Here is a 23,935-nt window from a genome sequence, read left to right on the forward strand (position 1 = left end):
TCTTATGTATTAGGTAGGCTGAATGTGTGCCATCCAGATTCTTGGAATGTTCATGATGCCATTGTTGTTGATATTTGGGTGGTTTATCAGAATTTCGCAGGCTTCCTTAAATTTCCTTTCGTACCTGGTTTTTGTATGGTGTAAAGAGCGGGTGCTTTTCAGTCAATTTGGTGTAAAGGATTGAGCGTGTGATCTGAGACGAGACGCCTGCTTCACCAAAATGGTTATATTTAATGTGTCTTATGTGTTCTTTCTTACCTATAGGGATTGTACTTCCTGTTTCACCAATGTGTGGCAAGTTACAGGTGCAGTGGATGCAATAGACTCCAGGATGTGCCAAGGGGAGGAGTCGATCCTTAGAGGAGTTGAATATGGTTTTAAGTTTAGTAGGTGGCTTAAAGGTGGCATTGAGGTTATAATGTTGTAGGATTCTGTTGATTTTTTCCAATAACCCTTTAATGTATGGGATGGCTATGGTTTTACTGTAATCTAGATTATTTTTTTGTTGATGTTTTATGGAGTATTTTATTGATAGTATTTTTGTTATAGCCATTATTTATGAATGTGTTGCTGATGATTTTAGTTCTTGCTTCAGGGCTTGCTGGTTAGAGCAAATTGTTATGGCCCTGTTTTTAAGGGTGTTAATGACTCCATATTTTTGTGATGGGTGGTGATATGAATTAGCATGTATGTATTGACCCGTGTGTGTTGGTTTTTGGTAGACCGTGAAGGATAGACTGCCTGAGGGGAGACGTGTGTCTAGGAATGGAAGCAAGTTCTGATTTTCAATTTCAGTGGTAAATTGTATGCATTCATGTTGTTTGTTCAGGTGGCTAAGGAATGTGTTTAGTGTTTGTCGCCCATGCAGCCAGATAGCGAACACATCATCAACGTATCTAAGCTATATTGTAGGTTTTAGAGTGGCAGAATCCGGAGCCCTTTGCTCAAAAGTTTCCATGTAAAAGTTAGCGATTGGGGGGGGGGTAGTGGGGAGCCCATGGCTGTACCTTATTTTTGTAGGTAAAATTTGTTTTGCCACACAAAGTAACTGGACTGTAGCACGTGGGCAAAGAGGGCCGTAATGTCGAGTGGAAATTTGTTCTGTAGTAAGAGAATTGTGTCATTGATAGGGACATTTGTGAAAAGGGCAGATACGTCAAAACTGACTAATAAGTCGTCTTTGTCGAGTGTTATGTTTTTAATTTTGTTTATAAAGTGTTGTGTGTTCTTTATGGGGGGGGGGGGGGGGAGGAATGACCTACCAACTCCTTGAGTGTCGACGCTAATTTCTTGGTTAAGTGGTAACTAGGGCTATTTATTCCTACCATAATAGGTCGGAGCGGCACATTTTGTTTGTGTATTTTCGGGACACCATATATTCTGGAGGGGGGGGACATAGCAGGGTATGAGTTTTTTACTCAGGAAGTCTATCCTTCATGGTCTACCGAAGACTAACACACACGGGTCAATACATACGTGCTAATTCATACCACCACCACCATCACAAAAATATGGAGTCATTAACACCCTTAAAAACAGGGCCATAACAATTTGCTCTAACCAGCAAGCCCTGAAGCAAGAACTAAAAATCATCAGTGACGCATTCATAAATAATGGCTATAACAAAAATATTATCAATAAAATGCTCCATAAAACATCAACAAAAAAGAATCTAGATTACAGTAAAACCATAGCCATCGCATACATTAAAGAGTTATCGGAAAAAATCAACAGAATCCTACACCATTATAACCTCAATGATGCCACCTTTAAGACACTTATTAAACTTAAAACTATATTCAACTCCTCTAAGGATCCTCTCCTCCCCTTGGCGCATCCTGGAGTCTATTGCATCCACTGCACCTGTAACTTACCGTACATTGATGAAACAATGTACGGTAAGTTACAGGACGTACAATCCCTATAAGTAAGAAAGAACACATAAGACACATTAAATATAACCATTTTGGTGAAACAGGCCTCTCAGATCACACGCTCAACACCTTACACCAAATCGACTGGAAAAGCACCTGCTCTTTACACCATACAAAAACCTGGTACAAAAGGAAATTTAAGGAAGCCTGTAAAATTCTGATAAACCACCCAAATATGAACAACAATGGCATCATGAACATTCCAAGAATCTGGATGGCACACATTCAGTCTACCTAATACATAAGATCCAGCATAAGTCAAGACTCTAGCCAACTTCTAGCTGGTATTAGAAACCATTCCATACCAACTGGTTGGAATGTACATGTATAACCATATTGTAAATATATGTGTGTGTATGTATGTGTGTATATATATACACATATATATATATATATATATATATACACACATACATACACATAGACTTGTTATTGTGCCCAAAGTAATTCTACAACCAACAGTTAATATTAATAATATGACTCTAGTGTTGATGTATATGCTATTTTATTTTTTTTTTATTTTTTTTTTTTATTTGTTCACTAGATTTAGGCCAACAATTGTTGTAACAGTTGGTCAGTAACTTTAACAAACCAGATAGATTCTAGTGTAGGTTGTTCTCTGTATATAGTGCATATGCTCCAGAAGATGACCTTGATATAAAGGTCGAAATGTAGAGTTTAGTTATATTAAACTAAAGTTTTACTCAAACACGGTAATTGTCTCCATGATTTTCAAAAATGTACTTGGATCACCGTGCAAGCCTAAACGAAAAGAATCAATCATGATTGGAGATGAGAATATTGTTGGTTTGGAAAATCCTGAAGCTCAGATCATTTGAATACTATGAGATTTATTAAATAAAGAAGAGGAATGGAGTATGCTGCCATAGTTTTTTTTTGCCTTAATTATAAGGGAAGGAATTATCTCCAAATTCCTCTTGAGAGAATAGAGTATTACATACACACTTTTTATATTAATAGATTACCATAGAGAGAAATATAAGGTGGAGGGGGGAGGTTGTCATGAGATGGGAGTATTTGAGCTTTGGATAGCAGAGAACAAGCAACCATAAAGTGCCCATTCTGTCACCATTTGGAAAATCACTCTACAATATATCCTAAGAAGTTGTGTATGTATGCTTCAGATAAGGATATATGTTGAACAGCTAGGTAGAGAATGAAGATTGAATTAAAATACAGCTTGAACTGAAAGAAATGAGATTAATAATACATTGAGGGAATAGTTGTAGTGAATTTGGCACAATTAAGCATGAACTGTACCAAAAAGATGTGGACTATTATGAAATTACAAAAAGAAGCTTAACATAGAAGATTAAAAAGAGGGAACTAGCAGTATAGATTTAAAGATTCCACAAAAGGTAATCCTTTTGTGGAATATGTTTAATATCAATCGTAGTTTTTATCACATCTTTGAAAAATGTGGTAGAAGTTATCTATAACAAAAAAAAAAAGTATATAGGTTATATAGTGTGCATGCAAGATAATAGATGGACTTCAAGAATAGCAGACCACATCTCCTAGGTGGTCTACCAGCTTTTCTCTTTAGAGATGGAATCCTATATTAAAGTCAATAGGAGGGAAATGGAGATTTTCTCAGAAAAGAGAACGCATCATTGCCACCTGCAGTAATGAAGAAACTAAGACCGAGAACATGGCGGCCCATCATGAAATCATGGAATGTCAATCAATTATTGGAGGTCAGAAAACCTCTAACACAACAGTGATGTGTGTGTGAGAGAGAGTGTGAGTGTGTCAGGGAGAAAGATACTTGATGTCTGGTATGAGGAAGGTTGTTACAAATAACAGAAGTTCATGCGATAAAGGAAAAGAGTAGAAATCAGTGACGGTTGCTATTTGTGCTCTTTCGGGAAAAACGGAGGAATGGTGATGGAGCAATGCCTTTGAAAACAGGAGGGAGTGTGAGAGGTTGTATACTCCTTTAGGTATAATCGGGCATTCTTGGGGAGGGTGTCACCACTCCAATGAGAGAACAGTATTCTAAGGTTGGACAAATATAGGATTTTGGCATGAGAGAAAACAATTTGAGGGAGCCTGGGAAGTTGTATACTCTTCTAGATGTGATCACTCTTGTGTGGAGGGTGCACCACCCCATTGTGAGAACATTTTTCTAAGGTTGGACAAATGTTGGATTTAGGATAGAATTTAGCATGAGAGTAGTAGTAGTATTTTGAATGGAAGAATATACGAAATCTTTTTAGATCTGGTCTGAGGAGAATATGGTCGTAGTTATATGTGCTAGGATATGCCTGTTGAAGTAGTGCATGCATCTAACGTGAATGGTTTTAAGAGAAGGTATGACAGCTGATATGGGTGATTTATGACCTCCCTCAATCCTTCACTCCCTGGATGTCTAATAATAATAATATGCTAAAAATAAGGGGGGGGGGTTGATGTGAGATTGTCCATCCAAGAAATGAGAGGATTGTGCTTTGATAGCATTAAAATTCACCAGATTATCCTCATTCTACTTGAAATTAGTGAGATCTCTTAAGATGCTGGTTATTGAAGATCCTAAAGCTCAAATCATTTGAATACTACAAAATTTATCAACTGAGGAAGAGGAATAGGATTTGAGGATAGTAACAAAAGTTCACTGGTGTACAGGGGTAATAGTGTGGGTGAAATCATAGAGCCGTAGGATAGGTACGACAGTATTGATATACCTGATGAGAGGAAACAATCCACCATGACATACAGTGAACAGTTTCCTCTGGAAACTGGCAAACCTGTTATGAATGACAAAAAAGGAGACTATAATAAAATGGTAGCTTGGTAGTAGTAGTATTTTGATAGCCAGATTTGATGAAATGTCTTGGAAATATCAAGCACAACCACATAAGTTCTCCATATTTTTCCGGGGCTCAATTTCAGAGGTAAGGTTGATTAGGAAATCTTTTGTGGAGTAAACATGGCAGAATCTATATTAGCATGACAGTTTCTATAGATGAAACTGGATGGGAATTAATTCTGGAACACAAATTTTTAGCACAAAAAAAAAAAAAAAAATCAGCTAACGCCTTTTTATTCCTGTATACAGGGAGTAGGCGAGGCCATTTAGCCCTATCTAACTTTTGGAGACTGAGTGGGCAGTTCAATCTCCACTGGTACCAATCAGAGATAGATGGCCCAAGGCTATCACTAATTAAGCGGTACTCAGTGAAGAGAGATGGCTCAAATGTGCTGCCATCTCGTGGTCCCTAACCCTAACACAATATATTTAATGTCTGAAATAATGTGGGTACTACGGTCGATTTTCTTGAGTTTACAGGACGAAAAACCAGAGTTTCCGGGAGGAAAAACCTGCTTGCCCGTGCCAGAGATCGACTAACTCGGGAACCGGTCGAAAAAAGGCTTAGGAAAATTTCCTCTAGTCGCCGACTAGACTCGAAACCAAGTCTTCCTTCGTGCGGCCAAGCACCGTGGTTGACAAACGCCACATCCACTGAGCTACACAGGCTCGTTTTTAGCACAATTATAAGTTTTTTTTTTCTATCGTCCTTTTGGCATAAGATCAGCGGAGGAATGCTTCAAGTGATTCATGGCATAGTAGCTGATTTGCCTTCTTAGTACAGGAGTTGAGGAAAAGACTGATGCTAAGGGATCTTCTTTATTCTTATCTTGAAACCATCAGGATGTGAGAAAAGTGTGGTGCATCCACCATCTTTAGCATGGCACCTAGAAGGCACGATTGCCATTTGAACAGGAGGCTAGCTTTTTTTTAATAATGTGTAATGTTGTGTATGATATGTGTATGTTGACTTGGAATTTAATGCCTGTTCAAGATTCAGGAAAAAATTTCTATTTCTTGATTATCAGCTATGGATGTTGCAGCATAGCAGGATATTCATTTTGTTATATTGTTCTCTATTCCAATTAGCAGAATACCTATTCTTTCAGATATGATGTTACAAGAAAGGATTGACTTGGTTTAGATTTAAAAATAAAGCCCACTATGCCCTTTTGGCCCTTGTTTGAGAATGCTCCAAGGAGTATCTGTGAGCCATCATACCATCTTGCTATCAGTTCTTTTAATCTTTTTGTTTCATTCACTAGCAGAATATCTAAGTTGATATTGGTTGGTTCTTTGATTAATAAATCTATTCTGTAGTCTCTTGCCAGAGTTTGAGTATTGAGGGTACCGATTGCCATTTTCAAAGATCTAATAGGCGACCTGCCTTCACCTGCAAGATTATTAGCACTCCTGGTTTCACTTAATGCCTCGCCACCACCATAAAAATGTGAGTGTGGGCTGTGCAGGACTCAGGGCCATTTCTGTTGCAATAGTGGCATCTTTGCTATAGTTAGATATAAACTTCTCCTGACTAGGGTTCTGGAGTGTACACCAGAGCTCTGTTAGTGGTGTTGGGTCCTTGTCTGATAATGGCTAGGATTCCCAACACCCCAGGGTTAAGGATCCCATTTTTTTGAAAACAAAAAACTGGGACACAATAAAATTTGTAGAATTATGGGTTAAGAGAAATAAATTTTATTCGTTAACATTATGTATTTTAAAATAAAAAAAATAAATATTTATTTGAATTTGATTTATTAATGTAGATAACATAAATATTTATACATACGTCAAATAAATAGAATTCTAATAACAACACTTAAACACTTTTATATTAAATCAAACATTAATAAGTATATGAAATGTAAAGACATAGAATAAAGATATAAAATGTTGATATGTCAATAAAACGGGAACTACAATGTAAATACAATGAAATATAAACAACAGGAGCCTTATGCGTATTGTGTAGATGCATAATATATGAAATTATATGAAAAATAATTTAATTTATTTTATTTAATTTAAAAATAAAAAACAAATAAAAAAAATTTATAATTAATTTTTAATATATACCTCTTCTCTTCCTTATTCTGCCTCTTCTTGTAAATTACAGCTGGTCATTGCCTGTCCCATTTTACTGCTACTTGCAGAATCATTATTATATTTGGTTGAAGAATGGATTTTGTGCAAGAGTTATCGATTCTTAGATAATTAATACTTTATTAATTTAAAAAATACAATATTCACAATTAATATGAGAATGCAAGAATACGAAATGAACAGTTCAAAACTAGGTTATATCACATACCCTGTAGCGATATAAAAACAATTTAGCGCCTGATGCGTGAAACTTAGTTCGCATAGCGCACAATATCCGACGGTCCGAAATATTTCTCATTGGTTGAAAGAAAATTAACTATCATGGTGCGTTAATATTCAAAAACATGTCGACCAATGAAAAACATTTCGGACCGTCAGATATTGTATGCTATGCGAACTAAGCTTGAGACAAAAGATTGCTAAAAATTTACAGCCGACCAGACAAATGAAATAGATGCCATGGTTGCGATTAGTTGAACATACAGTTGGGCGACTGTCTCCCTCATTCTGACATTCTTTTCTCTGGCTGAATGAAATGTATGGAACTAAATCGTTTTCCCAAAATTCTAACATTTTGGTAATTCACCGAACTACAAAATAAACATGTCTTTGCTTTTTGTTTTGTAAACATACATTTTTAAAAGCACCCAAAAATTTTACGACTTGTACTTATTCTTATTAGAAATGTTAATATTTTTATATTCTAAAAAATCCGGGATATTTAGCGTCCCGAACTAAACATATCAGGACGCCGGGACAGAAGTAATAAAACCGGGATGTATGTGATCCCTACCCCATGGTGCACCACAGGGAGGTAAAGTTGGACTTGGCACTCCCATAAAAATCCTTTAACTAACTTAAATGTTTACCCTCTTTTTTTTGCCTAATAGCCATCTTTTGCAATCTCTCAATCTATCTTCATAAGGAGCATTCCACAGACTACTCACCATCTTGGACACTTGCCTCTGGATCCTCTTCACCACTTCCTCATCCCCAAGAAACCCAGTTGACCAGACCCTAGCACAGTAATCTTGATGTGGTGTATGAAAGCTTTTATAAAAAAGAAATGATAACTCACTTATCCCTGCTGGTTAATGTGTTCAATAACCAAGTAATTCTGTGAGCTACCCTAGCTACTTTAACAATATGTCCTCTAAACTTCAACTCTCTGTCTACTACTACTACCTGCAAATCCTGACTTCATCAGTTTGCTGGAGTACAGTTCCCCCAATTTGGCACTCAGCTTTGTGTCCTAAAGTGCGACATCCATTATGTTTTACTCGTGTTGCCAGCTTATTTAAATCATTCTGCAAGCTCTCTACAAACGTCGGTTAACTATTGCCCTACCCCCAACTTGCATCATCAGCAAAAAACTGCACATCTCCCTTCAAATTATTTCCTATATCATTTATGCACATAGTAAACAGCAGTGGTCCAAGCACAGAGCCCTTCAACACACCACTGGTCACCTACCTTTTACTGGATTCTGCTCCTCTATATGCTACTTTTTGGTATCTCCATCAGCCACCCTTTTATCCATATCACCAGTTTCATATCCATCCCTATTTGTTGCAGTTTGGGTAACAGAGTTCCACGTGGTATTCTGTCAAATGACTTTGCAAAATCCAACAGTATCATCATGTAGCCATTCCCTTAATCCAACTCAGCTGTCACTGTATTATAAAACATTAGTAGATTACTAAGGCATGACTGACTATTCACAAAGCCATGCTGCCCCTCATAGTGTCACATTCTTATCCAACCATTCCTGATTTTTTTTTTTTTTTTTTTTTTTTTTTGACCAGCTTTTCCAGTACTTTTACCACCATTCCTGAGATACTAGTTGGTCTATTTACTATCACAGACTTAGATCATCCTTTATGCAAGGTAATTATTTTGTCCTCCTTCCACTCTCTTAGGACTTTCCCAGAGCTGAGACTTGCATTTTAAGAGAATGATTAGAGAAACAGCCTAGTCAAAGGTGTTGCCAATTTCCCTAATAATTCTCTTAAAATGCTAGCTAATATCTCATCCAATCCTACAGCTGTATTTGTATTCAGATTCTCCAATATATTAAGTAACTAGAATTCTTCAGCCTCTATTCTCACATCAGTCCCTGTCACCTCTGTTATGACAGGGACTGTCACATAAGGATATATCTTCACTTGGAAGATATATCCTTGTAAAATGATCGCAACAATTTCATCTGCTTCCATCACCTCTCTACCATCTGCACTCATTAAAGTTATCCTTCCATAGTCATTCTTCCTTCTGCTTGCCACATAATGAAGTAACTCTGGGATTTCCTTTTACCTGTTTGGCTAATCTCTTCTCATAATCTAATTTTGCCTTTGTTACCATATTGGTCACCTTTCTTGTATGTTCCTTTTATCACCTTTCTTGCCTGTCCCTTGTTTTTCATGAGTTAGCTGGTCACCTTTCTCCTTATATATCCTCCACAACATTTTCTTTGTTTGCAGCTCATGCTTAATACTATTACTCATCTATCTACCTCCTACCTAATTTACCCTCCTGACCCTGGGTATACATTGTGATGTTGCTTTCTATATATACCCCTTAACTCTTCCTCCATGCATTGTGAACATCTTTCCCTTGCATTTTTATGCCATAAGTGTATCATAATCACATGCCTTGTAGTTCCACATATGAAAAAGTGCACAAGATCTATTCCTTGAAGGTAGAGTGAGCAGGGTGGTTGAAACATTGGATAAGAGGAGTATGCGAGCCATAGAGTTGGTAGCAGTGGTGGTTGGCACAAATGATCAGACTGGTAACAAGAATATAAGGAGGGATGTTTTTGAGGCTGTTAAGGAGAGTGAAAGATAATGTGGTGGGTAAGGTGGTCAACATGGATCCTCTCTGTCACTTCTCATCCCCCAGAAACTCTGGTGACCAGACTCTTCTCATAATCTGAGTTTGCCTTCCTTACTATGCTGATCATCTTTCTTGCCTGTTGCTTGTATGTTCACTCATTAGCTGGTCACATTTCTCTTCCACATCTTTTTTTTTTTTTTTTTTGCAGCTCTTGATTAATGCTATTATTCATCCATCTAATTTCTACCTTATTTACTTTCCTCATCTTGGATATACAGTGTGATATTGCTTCTTCCTGATACCCCTTTAAATATCCCTCATGCACTGTGAACAGCCTTCCCTTACAGATCATTAAGCCATGGTACTGCTTCAAGCTATCTCTTAAGTGTATCATAATCATATACCTTGTAGGTGCCACATATATCCCTTAACTGTAATTTCTACATGTTTTGCTACCTCCCAAGTCAAGACCACATGATCTTTCTATCAATCAGAGGCAATGCAGCTACCTTAGGTATGGAGAGATCTTCTGATCCTATAACTAGATCAAACACTCTCGCTTGTACCCCAAGTCTCTTCCATCACATTCTGCTTAAAGTAATTATTTCTCACTAGTGTATAAATTCCATTTCTTTCCTGAAATTTGAATTTTCCTCCCTTTGCTCTATGTCTCTGAAGTTGAAGTCTCCCATAATAATTACTCGACTTGCACTCATTGTACTTATCTGCTGCATCTCTTCTACGTCATCCCTGGTCTATAGCAGCAACCAGTTTTTTATTTTGTCCTTTGGCCTCAATCTCAACACTAGATTGACTCAAAAGAACTGCCATCTGCATGACTGACTCCTACTCTTCTTGGCTACAATTCATCTTCTGTTATCAGCAGTCCCCCCCCCCCCCCCATCCTGTCTATCTGTCCTAAATTCATCACATTCTATTCCTGTGATTACATCATCTGTTGTTAGCCAAAGCTCACTGATGCCTATAACGTTTGACACAGTTGCATTAACCAATGCCAAATACTTTCTCCTCTTGTTCCAGATGCTTTTGGCATTAGTATTAAATTAAAAATTCCAAGAAATTATACTCTTGGTTTATCCTTTATCCCAAGTGTAAGCAAACAAAGCATCTTCATGACTAAGCTACTGCTACTTTCATATAGAGGCTAATGACTTTACATTTGCCTTAGTATACAGTAATACTAAGTATGTAATGCTAAGCATTATGGGATGGGCCACTACCCAAACCAGCTTCAGCTTTATTGAGATATGTTAAAGTATGGGGAAACCTCTCCAAGAACTCTGAAATTGTGAGAGTGAGATAAAGAGTAATTAACAAGATCACTCTTAATCTCACTGACTGACCCTACAGGATTACTACTAAACTTATCATTTCTGATCTGAATCACTCCAGGATAGGAAACTCAGTAACAGGCAAAAACCCACCACTGAGCAGAGCCTCTCTGCTCTCCAAGAAAGCAAGTAAACCCATAGATAAACATTAATAAATGTTATCAGTGGAAGCCAGACCCAGAAGTTATAATAAGGCTGATGTAGTGCTTAAGTTATACATTTCCCATATATAAGTAGTGAAAAGGTGTCACACAGATGCGAGACCCCTTGACACTTCTGCACATGGCAAAAGACAAATCCATTCCATAAAGGGTAATCAGTGATGAGAGTTTATTATTATATGTCAAAAAATTAGTTTTTCTTTTATGAAAATTCTAGTTTTTAAAGTTGTAGCTATTTTGCTTGTACAACAATTGGAAAATTTTACATATAAAGTACATGATTTCATGTTGGTGATGAATTCATACATCAGTTTATTCTTTTCTTCCCCTCAACATGAATTGACTCTTGTCACTTTGCTAGCTGGGGTTCTCGCATGTGTGGTTGGACAGTATTATTGAAACGCTCTGGATTAGAGCCAGTTGTTGAGAGTTTTTTTTCACTTGATTATAAATTAAAATAAAGATGCCAAGAAATTATATTCTTGGTTTATCCAAGTGTAAACAAACAAAGCTTGTATGTAAAGTATCTTCATGACTAAGCTACTTGTATATAGGAGGCTAATAACTTCACATTAATTGCCTTAGTATTTTCCTTAATGCAATGTCCAGTGAAGGACTATGTGCAGGCAAGCTATTTCTTTATTCAGGTCTTCTATGCTTTCCTGAACTTCCACAACCACAACTTTTGCATAATCTATCTTAACACTACTTTCAGTCACTCCTATTTATATTCTCTTTCCACATTTCTTTCACCATTGTTTAAATACAGAACTCCATTCACTCCAATATTTTCAGTTTCATGGCTTTCAGTACTAGCTTCTGCTACTTCATTCTCTTGCTTCTAGTAACACTCACATTTCTGGCTTGTAAAACATCTACAACACTCTCTCTACTGCTACTCTTATGTCACAATCCATTTTCTCTTGGCATCGAATACATAGCACACACACACTATATTTCACAAAATCCCACAGGTCCCCCCCCACACACACACACAACGATGTCTTGTCCACTATTGTTCTCATTCATATCAGTTCCGTGAATAACACAGTTTATATATTTCAAATGGTATAAATATATCAAAAATAAATAGCACGTTCAACCACACGGTCTACATACAAATACTACAGTCGATAATTATCAAAATATCATTAAATGAATATTAAACTGACAGCTGCGATCACACGGTCCGTCCGGTACATGCCAACTCTGTACAAAATCTTTCATTAAAAACCTGATTCCTTTAGACCTCTGATGCTCTCATGACATTGTGAATAATCGTGATACACATGAAACATACCCACTTTCCACTGTTAGTCTTTTTTTTTTCCAAATGTTATGTGCTAATGGTACTGTTATTTACTTGTTGCCAAACTAAATAACATGATTTTCTTCTTTCTCTTCTGATGAAATGCATAATCAAGATATATGAAAGAAGTCAAGATCTAAATAAAATTTTTTCTATCAACTTTCTTCATGTGGAATTAATACTGGATATAAAACAGTATTAAGTTAATGTATGTTTAGTACATTCAGTTAACAGTATCAGTTGATAGTAGACCTAATATCTTAAACTGTATTTAATATCTAATTCTGTAGCAATTTGTTCATTATTGTGTACAATGGTTATCAAAAGAAATACAAAATTAACTGCTTCTAAAGCGAAAGCCACAGATGTGTCCTTAAAAGGCAACTTATTAGTTTGCATAGTAATGATTCATGTCACATCTTTGGGGTTATAAAGATGAGCGAGTTTTAACACTGGGAATTGGAAATTATTGAACTGATTAGTGAAACGTCAGCCATGTCACTAGTAGATTAAATGAGTTTTAATTTTCGTAGGGTGCTACAGAAAGGTTTGTGTCAAGTCCAGATGAAGTAATGGAAGTTATCGATGAAGGAAAATTGAATAGACACATTGCAGTCACAAGTAAGTAATAATATGAGTGTAAAATAGAAACATTTACATAAATGTCGTACAATATTCTGCATAAATATACTCAAAATGTAACAAAGATCTCCCCTTATAAGGATGTAACAGATCAGAATTAAACTAAAAGCTTGGAAATTAATTCATCACCAATACAAATGACAGACTGAATAGATAAAATCTTTCTGGAGTTCTTGAAGTAGAATTGTTTCATCAGGTGCATTGTCCTGATGAAAGATGATTTTTTCTTCTGCAAACTGGGTCTTTTCTCACAAATTTTTTCTTCTAGTCTGGTTAAAAAATCGGAATAATATTCCCTGGTTATCGTTTTACCCTTTTCAAGATAAGTAATAAACAAAATGCCTTTAGCATCCCAAAACACCATGCCATGACTTTTCCTGCTGATGGAACCGACTTTGTCTTTTTTGGCACTGAACAACCGGCTTCTGTCCACTGTTTTGACTGCTGTTTAGGTTCTGGTGTGTAATGGTGAATCAAAGTCTCATCCATAGTAATAAATCGACGCAGAAAATCAGTTTTATTCTTGTTAAAACACTCCAAGCACTGTTAAGAGATTTTCATGCGAGTGCATTTCTAATCTGCTGTGAGCAAGTGCGGCACCCATCTTGTGCAAAGCTTTTTTCATTTGCAATTCTTCATTGAAAATATATCTTACACGTTCTTTTGAAATGCCTGTAGTCTCAACAGTTTCATGCACTTTGACTCGCCAGTCATCCAATACCATATTGTGCACTTGATCAATGATTTCTGGTGTTGTTACACTTTTTGGATGTTTTTCACGTGGATCATCTTCAAGACTGATATGACCACATTTAAATTTGGCAGCCCATTTCTTAATTGCCGAAAACGATGGAGAAGAGAGCCCATAAACTTTTATGAACTTCGAATGAATTTTTTTTGACATTAAACCTTCTTTTACAAAGAATTTTATAACCACATGATACTCAATTTTATCCATTTCAAGGGATACAGACAACACTTTTGCTTCAGACAGCTGTATAAAGCAAACTACTTGATAGAATGAGTTGCAATTTCACATGGATGCTTATGACAGATGTACCAACTTAGAAAAAAAAAATCTTGCCTGTAGTGTTGCTATCTATAGTCGAGGCCAAGAACTTTTCAGACCATCCTCATATAATTGTAGTGTTTTGAAAAGCTTTTCTCTGGACACCTTGTTGTAAGCCTTTTCCAGATTCACAAAACTTAAGTACAGATCCTTGTTATATGCCCGTTATTTCTCAGCTGTTTATCATAAAGTGAAAATCTGATCTTGACACCCTCTGTTTAGCCTGAACCTAGCTTGTTCTTGTCCAAGTTTCTCTTCCACAATTTTTCTTGATCTTCAAGTATGCTTGCATAAATCTTACCTGGAACACTTAGTAGAGAAATAGAGAAATCCCTCTGTAACTCCAAGGTTTGAAGTCTCAAACTGAACTATTTTATTTTTTTCCCTGAATAATGCTTGTGTAGCTGAGTCTACAGTTACCTGTAATAGCTGCTCAGTTTTCTTTCATACTGTTCTTTTGAATGTGCTATTCAACAATAATGACATGGTGAATAAAACTTTTTCTTATTTCTTGTGTCTTCACTCCAGGTGATATCTTTATGTTGGAACATGATGTTAATAATGACTAGTCCATATCCTGAGCAGCAATCCATCAGATACTTACCATTTTTTTGCCACATCTGCTGATTTACTTGCTAGGAATTCTCAGTGCACTCTTCTCTTCCCAGACTGCTTCTTTGTCTTGAGTTTACCATGAAATTTTGATTGTTCTATCCTTGCAAACAAGTTCATCATTTTCCCTTGGTTGATGCAGTCAGTGTTGGCTTCAGAGTTTGCCAGCTGAATCTTGAATATTTGGTTCTTGTTTTCAAATGCTTTTCATTTTTCCCCTCTCTAATGTTGCTACAATATACTGTTTGTATATTGTAAAATCAAGCAGATTTCTTGAAAAAGAGAAGCACTGTTGAATATGTCTACTCTTAAATGATTGCTAGAAAGAGCAATAGATAAAAACCTTTCTTTAATCTTAAATTTCATAGATTTCTCTAAAGCTTTTGATTTAATAAATGCATAAAGGATGGTCGAAATTCTCAGATATTATGGCATACCCTTGAAAATAACCAAATTAATAGCAGAACTGTATCAAAACTATCAAGCAAGAGTAATGGTTAATGGAGAGATGACTGAGAGCTTTCCTATTTCCACTGGAATTCTTAAGGAAGACTCTTTGACACCATATCTTTTCATTGGTATCCTTGATTATGTATTCAGACTTGCAGGAAATGAATATGGAATAACTTTTGAAGACTCAGCAGGGCAAATCGAAATGAGCAGTCTATTTTGTAGATGTTGTATTGATTGACTAACATTCATACTGCTCAAAACCATTCAGATAATTTATTTAAAAATCCAACACTAATTGGGTTCGCAGTTAACCTAGCATTAAAACTAAACTCCTAAAAAATAGAATAGAAGGAAATATGAACTAAATGACTACATTCTTGGAGAAGTAAATGATTTTCAGTACTTTGGTTCCTACATCAATACTCTAACTGACATAGTAAGAAAGAAGCACAAAGCTCTTTAATTCCATAAACGTCTAATATCTGAAAATCATCACCACAAATACCAAAATTCATCTGTACAAAACCACTGGTTGAGCCATATTTACATGGCTCAACAAGTAGTTTGACCAGACATGGAGCATCACTACTTAATCAGCAGTTAATATCATCTCAATAGCTTTGGGTCGACATGCCTTCAAACATTACTAGGCAGTGTTCTCCCCAGAAATTTTTACTAACCGGGTGGAATGAAGCATTAGCTGAGCGTACAAAAATTTTGAATGAGTTAAGAAAGACCCTTTTTCATAACAAATTAAAATAGTAATTTTATTAGAAATTACTTCAAACAAGGATAATATTTTATATAGTAATTATAACAAACAAGACTAGGATTTTTCTTATTTTCTCATTAAGTAATGAAAAACCTTGTAATGTTCACAGCTTAAAATTCTATACATTAATTCTTCTCTTCTTCTTAGAAGCCGTTGTCAGCAGCTTTTTCGTAATTAAAATCTGTTGGATCTGGTCCCTCTAGTGAAATCAGCATTGAATTATTTAGAGTGTTCTGACTGATGCGATTCCTCATATAGGTTTTTATCCTTTTTAATGCAGAGAAACCCCTTTCACATTCAGCTGTGCTCACAGGTATGGCCATTCCAACAGCAGCTAGTTTTGCTAAATTTAGAAAAGACTCTTTGAGCTCAGATGTTGTTGTTGTTGCTGATTTCAGCAGTATTTGTGTTGGATCTAGATTTTTGTATGACTGTCCATTAATCATTTTTGATGCAACTGCTCATTCTAGTTTAAAACTGCAGGACTTCCATTTCTAGAATAATAATCAAAAAGAATCTCAGAAGCCTCACGTTGATCATGACTTTCTGCTGATTGGCATATCTGGAAATCTTGCTTCTAGGTGTTTAATAACTGTGCCTATGTATTTATCATATATTGTAGTCTTGCACGTAATAACATTAGAATCTTGAATAATCAGTGTAAGGGTCTGACCATTCACCTGAAAGATGCTGATGAAAATTTTGAAAATGACTGCCAGGAGTGTCTTTCAAATATTCTATGATGGATAGTTTTCTGGCTCCTAAGACTGGCTCTATTTCAGTTAAGTCAACATCTTGCCTTTGCCATGATCTAGACAAGTTAGATAAATGCAGTAACACATCTGAAAGCATCATTAGTGTAGCTACGAAATTGTATGTTCTGATATATTTACTTAAACCTTCAGCTTTGATATCATTTCGTTCGGTGGCCTCTCTTTCCAATGCGGCTATAACGCTCACCATGCATTCTCTCAGAGACTGTATTACAGAATCATGAGACAGCCATCTAGTGTCACTAGCCATTTTAAGTTTAATCTGAGGACTGTTCAGTATATTTTGGAGTTAAACTAGCCATCCTGACTGAGGAATTTTGGAAGAAGAAAAATAATTGCCTTAAGATATCATTAAACATGACTAAATAAGGCACTTCAGCAGCTGCTTGGGCATTAGCAAGAGCCAGTCGGTGGTTTACACAATGACAGTTGACCATGAGTCCATATGTGTTATCTTTGAGCAGTTTTGTAACTCCCTTTTGCTTTCCAATCATGACAGCTGCTCCATCATATCCTAGGCTCACCAGATTACAAGTTTTTAAGCCTAGACTGTCAAGGGTTTCAATTACTTTGTTATAGTCTCAGCTTTGCCATCAATGATATTGCAAGTTGATACAAAACTAACCCTGACCGCTTTTCTAAGTTGACAAACATATTTAATGTACACAATCAACTGTTTTAAACTGAGATGTCTGTAGTTTCATTTGAATAAATTCATATGGAATAAGAGAAAAATTAGTCAGAACACTAAATTAGCTGTATACAAGACAGTGTTCAAACCAATTTTAACTTATGGATCTGAGAGCTGGGTTAGAAATAAAACACTTGACTAAAGACTGAAGATATGAGAGTCCTGAGAAAGATTAGGGGCATGAACAGATGGCATCAGTTGCAATATTATATTAAAAACGAGGATATTAAGAAATAACTTGACATGGTTAGCATCCAGGAATGTTAGCACAGCTAATCTCAGGTGGTATGGTCACTTAAAGAGAATGGGAGAGGAAAGATCAAAACATGTGTTCTCTGCCAGGTTGTCAAAAGTGCCTTAGATGATAGAAATATAAGCTCTGACAATGTTGGAGTCTTGACAGATTGATTTGGAGGAAAATTGTAGATATCAAGTTAGTAATGATGTAAATTTTTCATGTAGTACTATCATATCCTGTACACCCCTTGACAGTACATGTCAGCAATTTGATGATGATGATGATAAAATGTCTTGTTCTGACTCCAGACATGAAATGGAAAACCACTCCAAAATGCCTGCTTTTATGCTGTGGCTCATTTTCTTATACCTCTGACAATGCCACTCATTTGTATATAATTACCAGACTCAGCATCACTCTTTACATAATGTACCTGACTTTCATATGTTTTCTTTAGTTTTTCCCCTCTGAGTTATTACAATTTTCTTTTTGTTCCTTAATTTATGGAAGCTAGTGTATTTATATTTATTTTTATCCTACTCAAAATCGAATTCTATAAAATCCAAAATGTTGCTCTGCTTCAGGGTCATCTTTAAATAATGTTACTTTTTATCAGACTTTGTACCTCTTACAGAAATATACCATACTTCGTCTATTTCAAATTAAAACTTAAAAATAAAATATAGAAATACATCAATGTTTGCCATTAAAATCTCTAAATATCTAGATATGATTTTATTTCTATTTTTGTTACTATAGTGATTACATATTATTTCAAGTCCTCTGTGGAGTCGACCAGTAATACTGATCATAACTCACTTTGAATTCTTTCTGTGATGGTGTACACCTATTCTACAAATTATCCACTTCACTTGCCCACCACTCTGCATTTATGCCTCCCTTATTACTTTGCACACGTGCTTCCACTGATGGCCTATTGTTTTTCCAACCTAACTTCCTTGCACAGTAGCTGCTTATCAGGTGCATGTAACACGTATTTTATCATTGACACATTATTTTATCTGATAAGTTTATCTCACTAGTTTATAAGGCATGGACATTTGAAGGTCCTGATGCATTCTTATTTACCAGGGCACCTTGGTGTTGTACCATCTTTAGACTTAAACTATGTTTCAGGTACAAACTTAATTGTTTGCATACTTGGGATTAGGAGTTAAATAACCAAGCTTATAAAATTACTTGGTAACCCTAATATACAGTATCCCCAAGTTAAAAAATTAATTACATCTATATCTCTTCCAGAGATTCTTATTAAAAATAAAAACACCCTGCAGCAACTTCTGTAGGTAAAGTTGATAAGGCGCTGTATTACTAAAACCTTGGTATTTAGGGTCTAGCTACTTGTTGAGGAGACCTCAACAAATGTTGAAACCAGTCTAAAAAAGATGTATACTGCAATACATTATGGGTGGGTAGTGACCCCACCCATAATGTATTGCAGTATACATCTTTTAGTGAGATGTGCTTTACATTATGAGAAAATATTAAGAATAGTGATCAGAGCTTTGCCCACCTTTACAATGAGTTGCCCTGGTGTTGTACCATCTTTAGACTTGAACTTTATATATATATATATATATATATATAGAGTACCAAAACTTAAGAAAGAAACATCAGACTACCATATAATTTTGCTTATTGTTATCATTTTTTATTATTCATTTAATGGATGAGCATATCACCCATTAAAACTGATTAAACAAATAGTGACATGTTCCCAACTGGAAGTGAATAATTTTATTCAGATGAGTTTAAGGGTTAGTAGGATTCCCAAAAGGAGTAATTAAAAAGTTTGTTTTGCTTGTTTTTAACAGTTATTCTTATGAACAGAATAGGTTCTCTTTCCAGTTTGATATCAGTCAAACCATCTGAGATTAGATTGGCTATAAATAAATAAAACTTCATAAATCACCAGGATATGATGAGATTATTACAAAAATGCTAAAAGGGTAGTGACTTGACTGACTGAGATCTTGAACAGTTTCTATCAAAGTGGTAAAGTTCCCAGGGATTCACTAGAACTATAACAGTGCCCATTTTAAAGAAAACAGATTGCACAATGTATGGGAATTAAAGAGGAATTTACTTATTGTCTGTTCCAGATAAGATCTTGCATTATTTTACTCAACAGGTAAAACACCTGGTGTTTTTTTAATGTTTCTTCCACCCACAGAAGGTTATTTTGCAAACCTATAGTATATTTTGTACCTTGGGTGCACTTAAGGATAAGGATTTTTATAAGTTTTATATATATATATATATATATTATTTTTTTGTATTTTTAATTTATTTTTATGTACTCCCAGAAACCCCACTCCAGAGACCAAACATGGAAAAGCCACTTCAGGCTTCCAATAAGCGAGATGGTGGTCTCACACTGGTAATGAAATACATTTTCCATGGTTGACAAGCAACTTAGAGATGAATAAGATGGTTTCAGATGGGGAAGAGATTGCATAAACCAAATATTTTTACTGAAGCAGATTGTTGAGAAATTCCTAGGATTTCAGAACCAAGTGATTACATGTTTTGTTGACTTCTAAAAGGTTTTTGCTTTTTGATAGGCAAAATTTATGAAATTAAGAACTTAACGGCATACCTGAAAAATTCATTAACATTATGAATGTTTTATTTTTGCTTTTTTGATAGAATTTATAAGAGAACTTATGGTATATCTGAAAAACTCATTAAAAATGTTTTATATGATAATAGCTAGTTAACAGTTGTTAGACAAGGATATGTCTTGTCACTCAATTACAAGACTTGTTTAGTCTTATAATTGATTATATGAACAGGAAAAGACTGGGATCAATAAGTATCTGGATTATGCTGGTGAATGAATCTTTTTCACAAATGTGGCAGAAAGGAATAATTTATTTGCTGCATGGAGTCAACTAAGTTTATCAGTTGAGAAAATACAGGTAATAAACATGAGTCTGTTTTCTTAAAGTATATTCTATAGAGAAAGAAGTCTCACTTCCTCTATCTTGGTATTTGTGTAGCTGATATTGGTCAGGTGATAGAAGATTAGCAGTGGCTTCTGGAGTGTTCAAATTCAAACACTTATGGAAAATTTTGAAAGACGGTGGAATAGTGTTAAGAATGTGACATAACTTACTTAGACAATGTTATTTTTAAACTTTTTTTTTGTCTGTGTTTCAGAGGCATCTTTATTATAAAAATGAAACAGCAATTAAACAATAACAGAAAATTCTAAAAATTGTCCCTTTAATATCTGGTGTAAAAAAAAAAAAAAAAAAAAAACCCAGTCAATATTTTCCTAACTAAAAAAAAAGTAATTATTATTATTATTATTATTATTATTATTATTATTACGAGTATCTCCATGGAGTCAGTAGACTCATTGCGGAAGACCCAAACTATCAAAATAATATCTATCATATCTGTTTTTGAATTCATATACAGACGAAGAACTCACAACTGAGTCAGGCAATGCATTCCACTCATTTGCCACCCTCCAGGCAAAAAACCTCGTTCTCACACCCTTGTTAACCACACTTTTCCTTAATTTCCAGGGATGACCTCTTGTTCTTCCATCACTATCGCACAGCTGAAGCATTTCCCCTGCATCAATCTTATAAAAACCTTTTAGTAATTTAAATGTTTCTATCATATCCCCTCTTCTCTACCTATCAACCAACCTCTGCAACTCACAAGCTCTCAATCTATCAATGTAGGGAGCATTTTTTACATCACTAACCAACTTAGTCACTCTCCTCTGAACCCTTTCCACAACCTCCTCATCTCCAAGGAATCCAGGTGACCAGACCTGAGCACAGTAATCCAAATGTGGACATACCAACGCTTTATAAAGGGGAATAATAACCTCTTTATCTCTGGATGTTAGTGTGTTCCTCAATACCCAAGTAATCCTATGTGCAATTTTGGACACCTTAGCAATGTGTCCCCTGAACTTCATCTCCCTATCTACCAACACCCCTAAGTCCCTAGCCTCATCCATCAATGTAGTTATGCATTCCCAAAATGCATAACTTTACACTTTTCCACATTGAACTGACATCCATTTCCTTTTGCCCATTTTATCAGCTTATTTAAATCATCCTACAAACTCTCAACATCAGCTTGATTTTTTTATTTCGCTGCCCAACTTTGCATCATCAGCAAACAACTGAATATCTCCCTTTAAGCCATTTCCTATATCATTTATGTACAAATTAAACAACAATGGCCGAGGTGCAGAGCCCTGAGGCACACCACTGGTCACCTGCCTCATCCTGGCCTCTGCTCCTCCATACACCATCTTCTGGTATCTCTCCTGAGTTATTTTCCTATCCATATCACCAGTTTAGTATTCATCCCCATCTACTCCAATTTGCGCAACAGTATTTCATGGGGTTATCCAAAAGCCTTAGCAAAATCCAGAAGTACCACTGTGTAGCCATTTCCTTTGTGCAACTCAGATGTCATTCTATTATAAAAAGCTAATAAATTGCTAAGGCAGGATCGACCTTTAACAAAACCTTGTTGGCCCCTATAGAGTATCATATCCTGATCCACTCATTCTTGAATTTTGTCTTTAACCAACTTTTCCAATACTTTTACCACTACTCCTGAGATGGTAATTAGTCTGTAATTAACTACTGCAGTTTTAGAGCCACCTTTATGCAAAGGAACTACTTTGCCTTCCTTCCACTCCCTAGGGTCCATACCAGAGTTCAAACTTAAGTTAAATAACCAAGTAAGAGGCATTGACAATTCCTTTGCACATTCACGCAACACCTGAGCTGATATTCCATCTAAACATACAGCAGTGTTCGTATTTAAATTTTGCAATATACTAAGTACCTCTGATTTCTTAACTTTAATTCTCACATTAGTTATTGCTACAGGTACAGAGATATTCTCGCTTGGGTGATACTTTTGAAAAGTGATCACTCAGTAACTCTACTATTACATCTGAATTGGTCACCTCGATACCATCAGCACCCACTAAGGTTATCCTCCCGAAGTCATTCTTCCTTTTACTTGCCACATAGCGGAAGATCTCTTTGGGATTATCCTTGATCTCCTTGACTAAGGTCTTCTCATAATCTGATTTAGCTTTTCTTACTATGCTGGTAACCTTCCTAGCTTGAGCCTTGTACTGCTCATGGGTGTATTGATCACCTTTCTCCTTGTAAATTCTCCATAACATTTTCTTTTTTTGCAGATCAAGCTTTATACTACTACTCATCCATCTAACGCCTACTTCATTTGTCTTCCTGACCATGGGGACACAATCTGATATTGCCTTCCTCAGATACCTGCTGATTTTATCCCATACACTGCAAACATCTTTTCCCTGCAATATGTTCTGTCATGGGACTGCTGCAAGCTCACTCTGAAGCTTGTTATAATTGCCTACCTGTAGTTCTGTATTTACCCCCTTCTTAAGAGAGAAATCCATAAATTTTGCAACCTCCCATGTTGATACCACATGATCGCTGTCACCAGTTGGAGGTAACGAGGACACCTTACTTATTCATATATCCTGTGGGATTACTGTGGGACCAGGTCCAACAGTCTCACACCACGTGTCCCTTCAGTTATGTGCTGTTTTAAGTAATTATCTCGTAGAAGATGTATGAATTCCATTTCCTTTTTGCCATGTGATATTTACTCCCTCCAATTGATATCACCATAATTAAAATACCCCATAATAATCACTAACCTGCACTCATTGCATTAATTTGCTGATGCATGAATTCAATATCACCCCTATACCCCCCCCCCCCCTGGCCTATAGCAGCAGCCAACTGTATATTTGACTGCGTTGGTCACGCCAGATCAGATGATTAAGTAAGTAAGAGTTAAGTAAGCATCTTAGTAAGAGTATTATCTCCCAATAAAGGAAATAAAAGTAGGTCATTGGATCTATTTAAATTACTTCAAGTTTCTTTTTAAAGATATTCTGTAAGAAATCTGATTTTATGAATTATTCTTGTCTCAGCTCTTCCAATGAACCCTATGTATGGAGATGGTATGTTCAGTAAGTCCAGACTGTTAAGATAAGCCACAGAACAAGGAATCTGGTAAGCACTCGAAAAAGAGGAAGCTTGTCTTAGGAGATTTTTCTTTAAGAGACTTGGGACGAAAGGCAACAAAAATGTTCAGCA

The 23,935-nt window shown here is 35.9% G+C and overlaps 1 protein-coding gene across 2 annotated transcripts in view; it reads left to right on the plus strand.

Annotated features, from left to right (window-relative positions):
* The window catches only part of LOC150099979 (kinesin heavy chain-like), a 579,478-nt gene that overhangs the window by 159,770 nt on the left and 395,773 nt on the right, over positions 1-23,935 (plus strand). For both annotated transcript variants that reach the window (XM_090403282.1, XM_090403283.1), the window contains exon 7: positions 13,061-13,148. In XM_090403282.1, coding sequence (XP_090259408.1) covers positions 13,061-13,148 — 88 coding nt within the window. The remainder of the gene's footprint in view (positions 1-13,060; positions 13,149-23,935) is intronic.

The sequence above is a fragment of the Typopeltis vanoorti genome, chromosome 13 (assembly GCF_054136105.1).
Source record: "Typopeltis vanoorti isolate ZY-2024b chromosome 13, IOZ_Tvanoo_1.0, whole genome shotgun sequence".
NCBI classification, from domain to species: domain Eukaryota; kingdom Metazoa; phylum Arthropoda; class Arachnida; order Uropygi; family Thelyphonidae; genus Typopeltis; species Typopeltis vanoorti.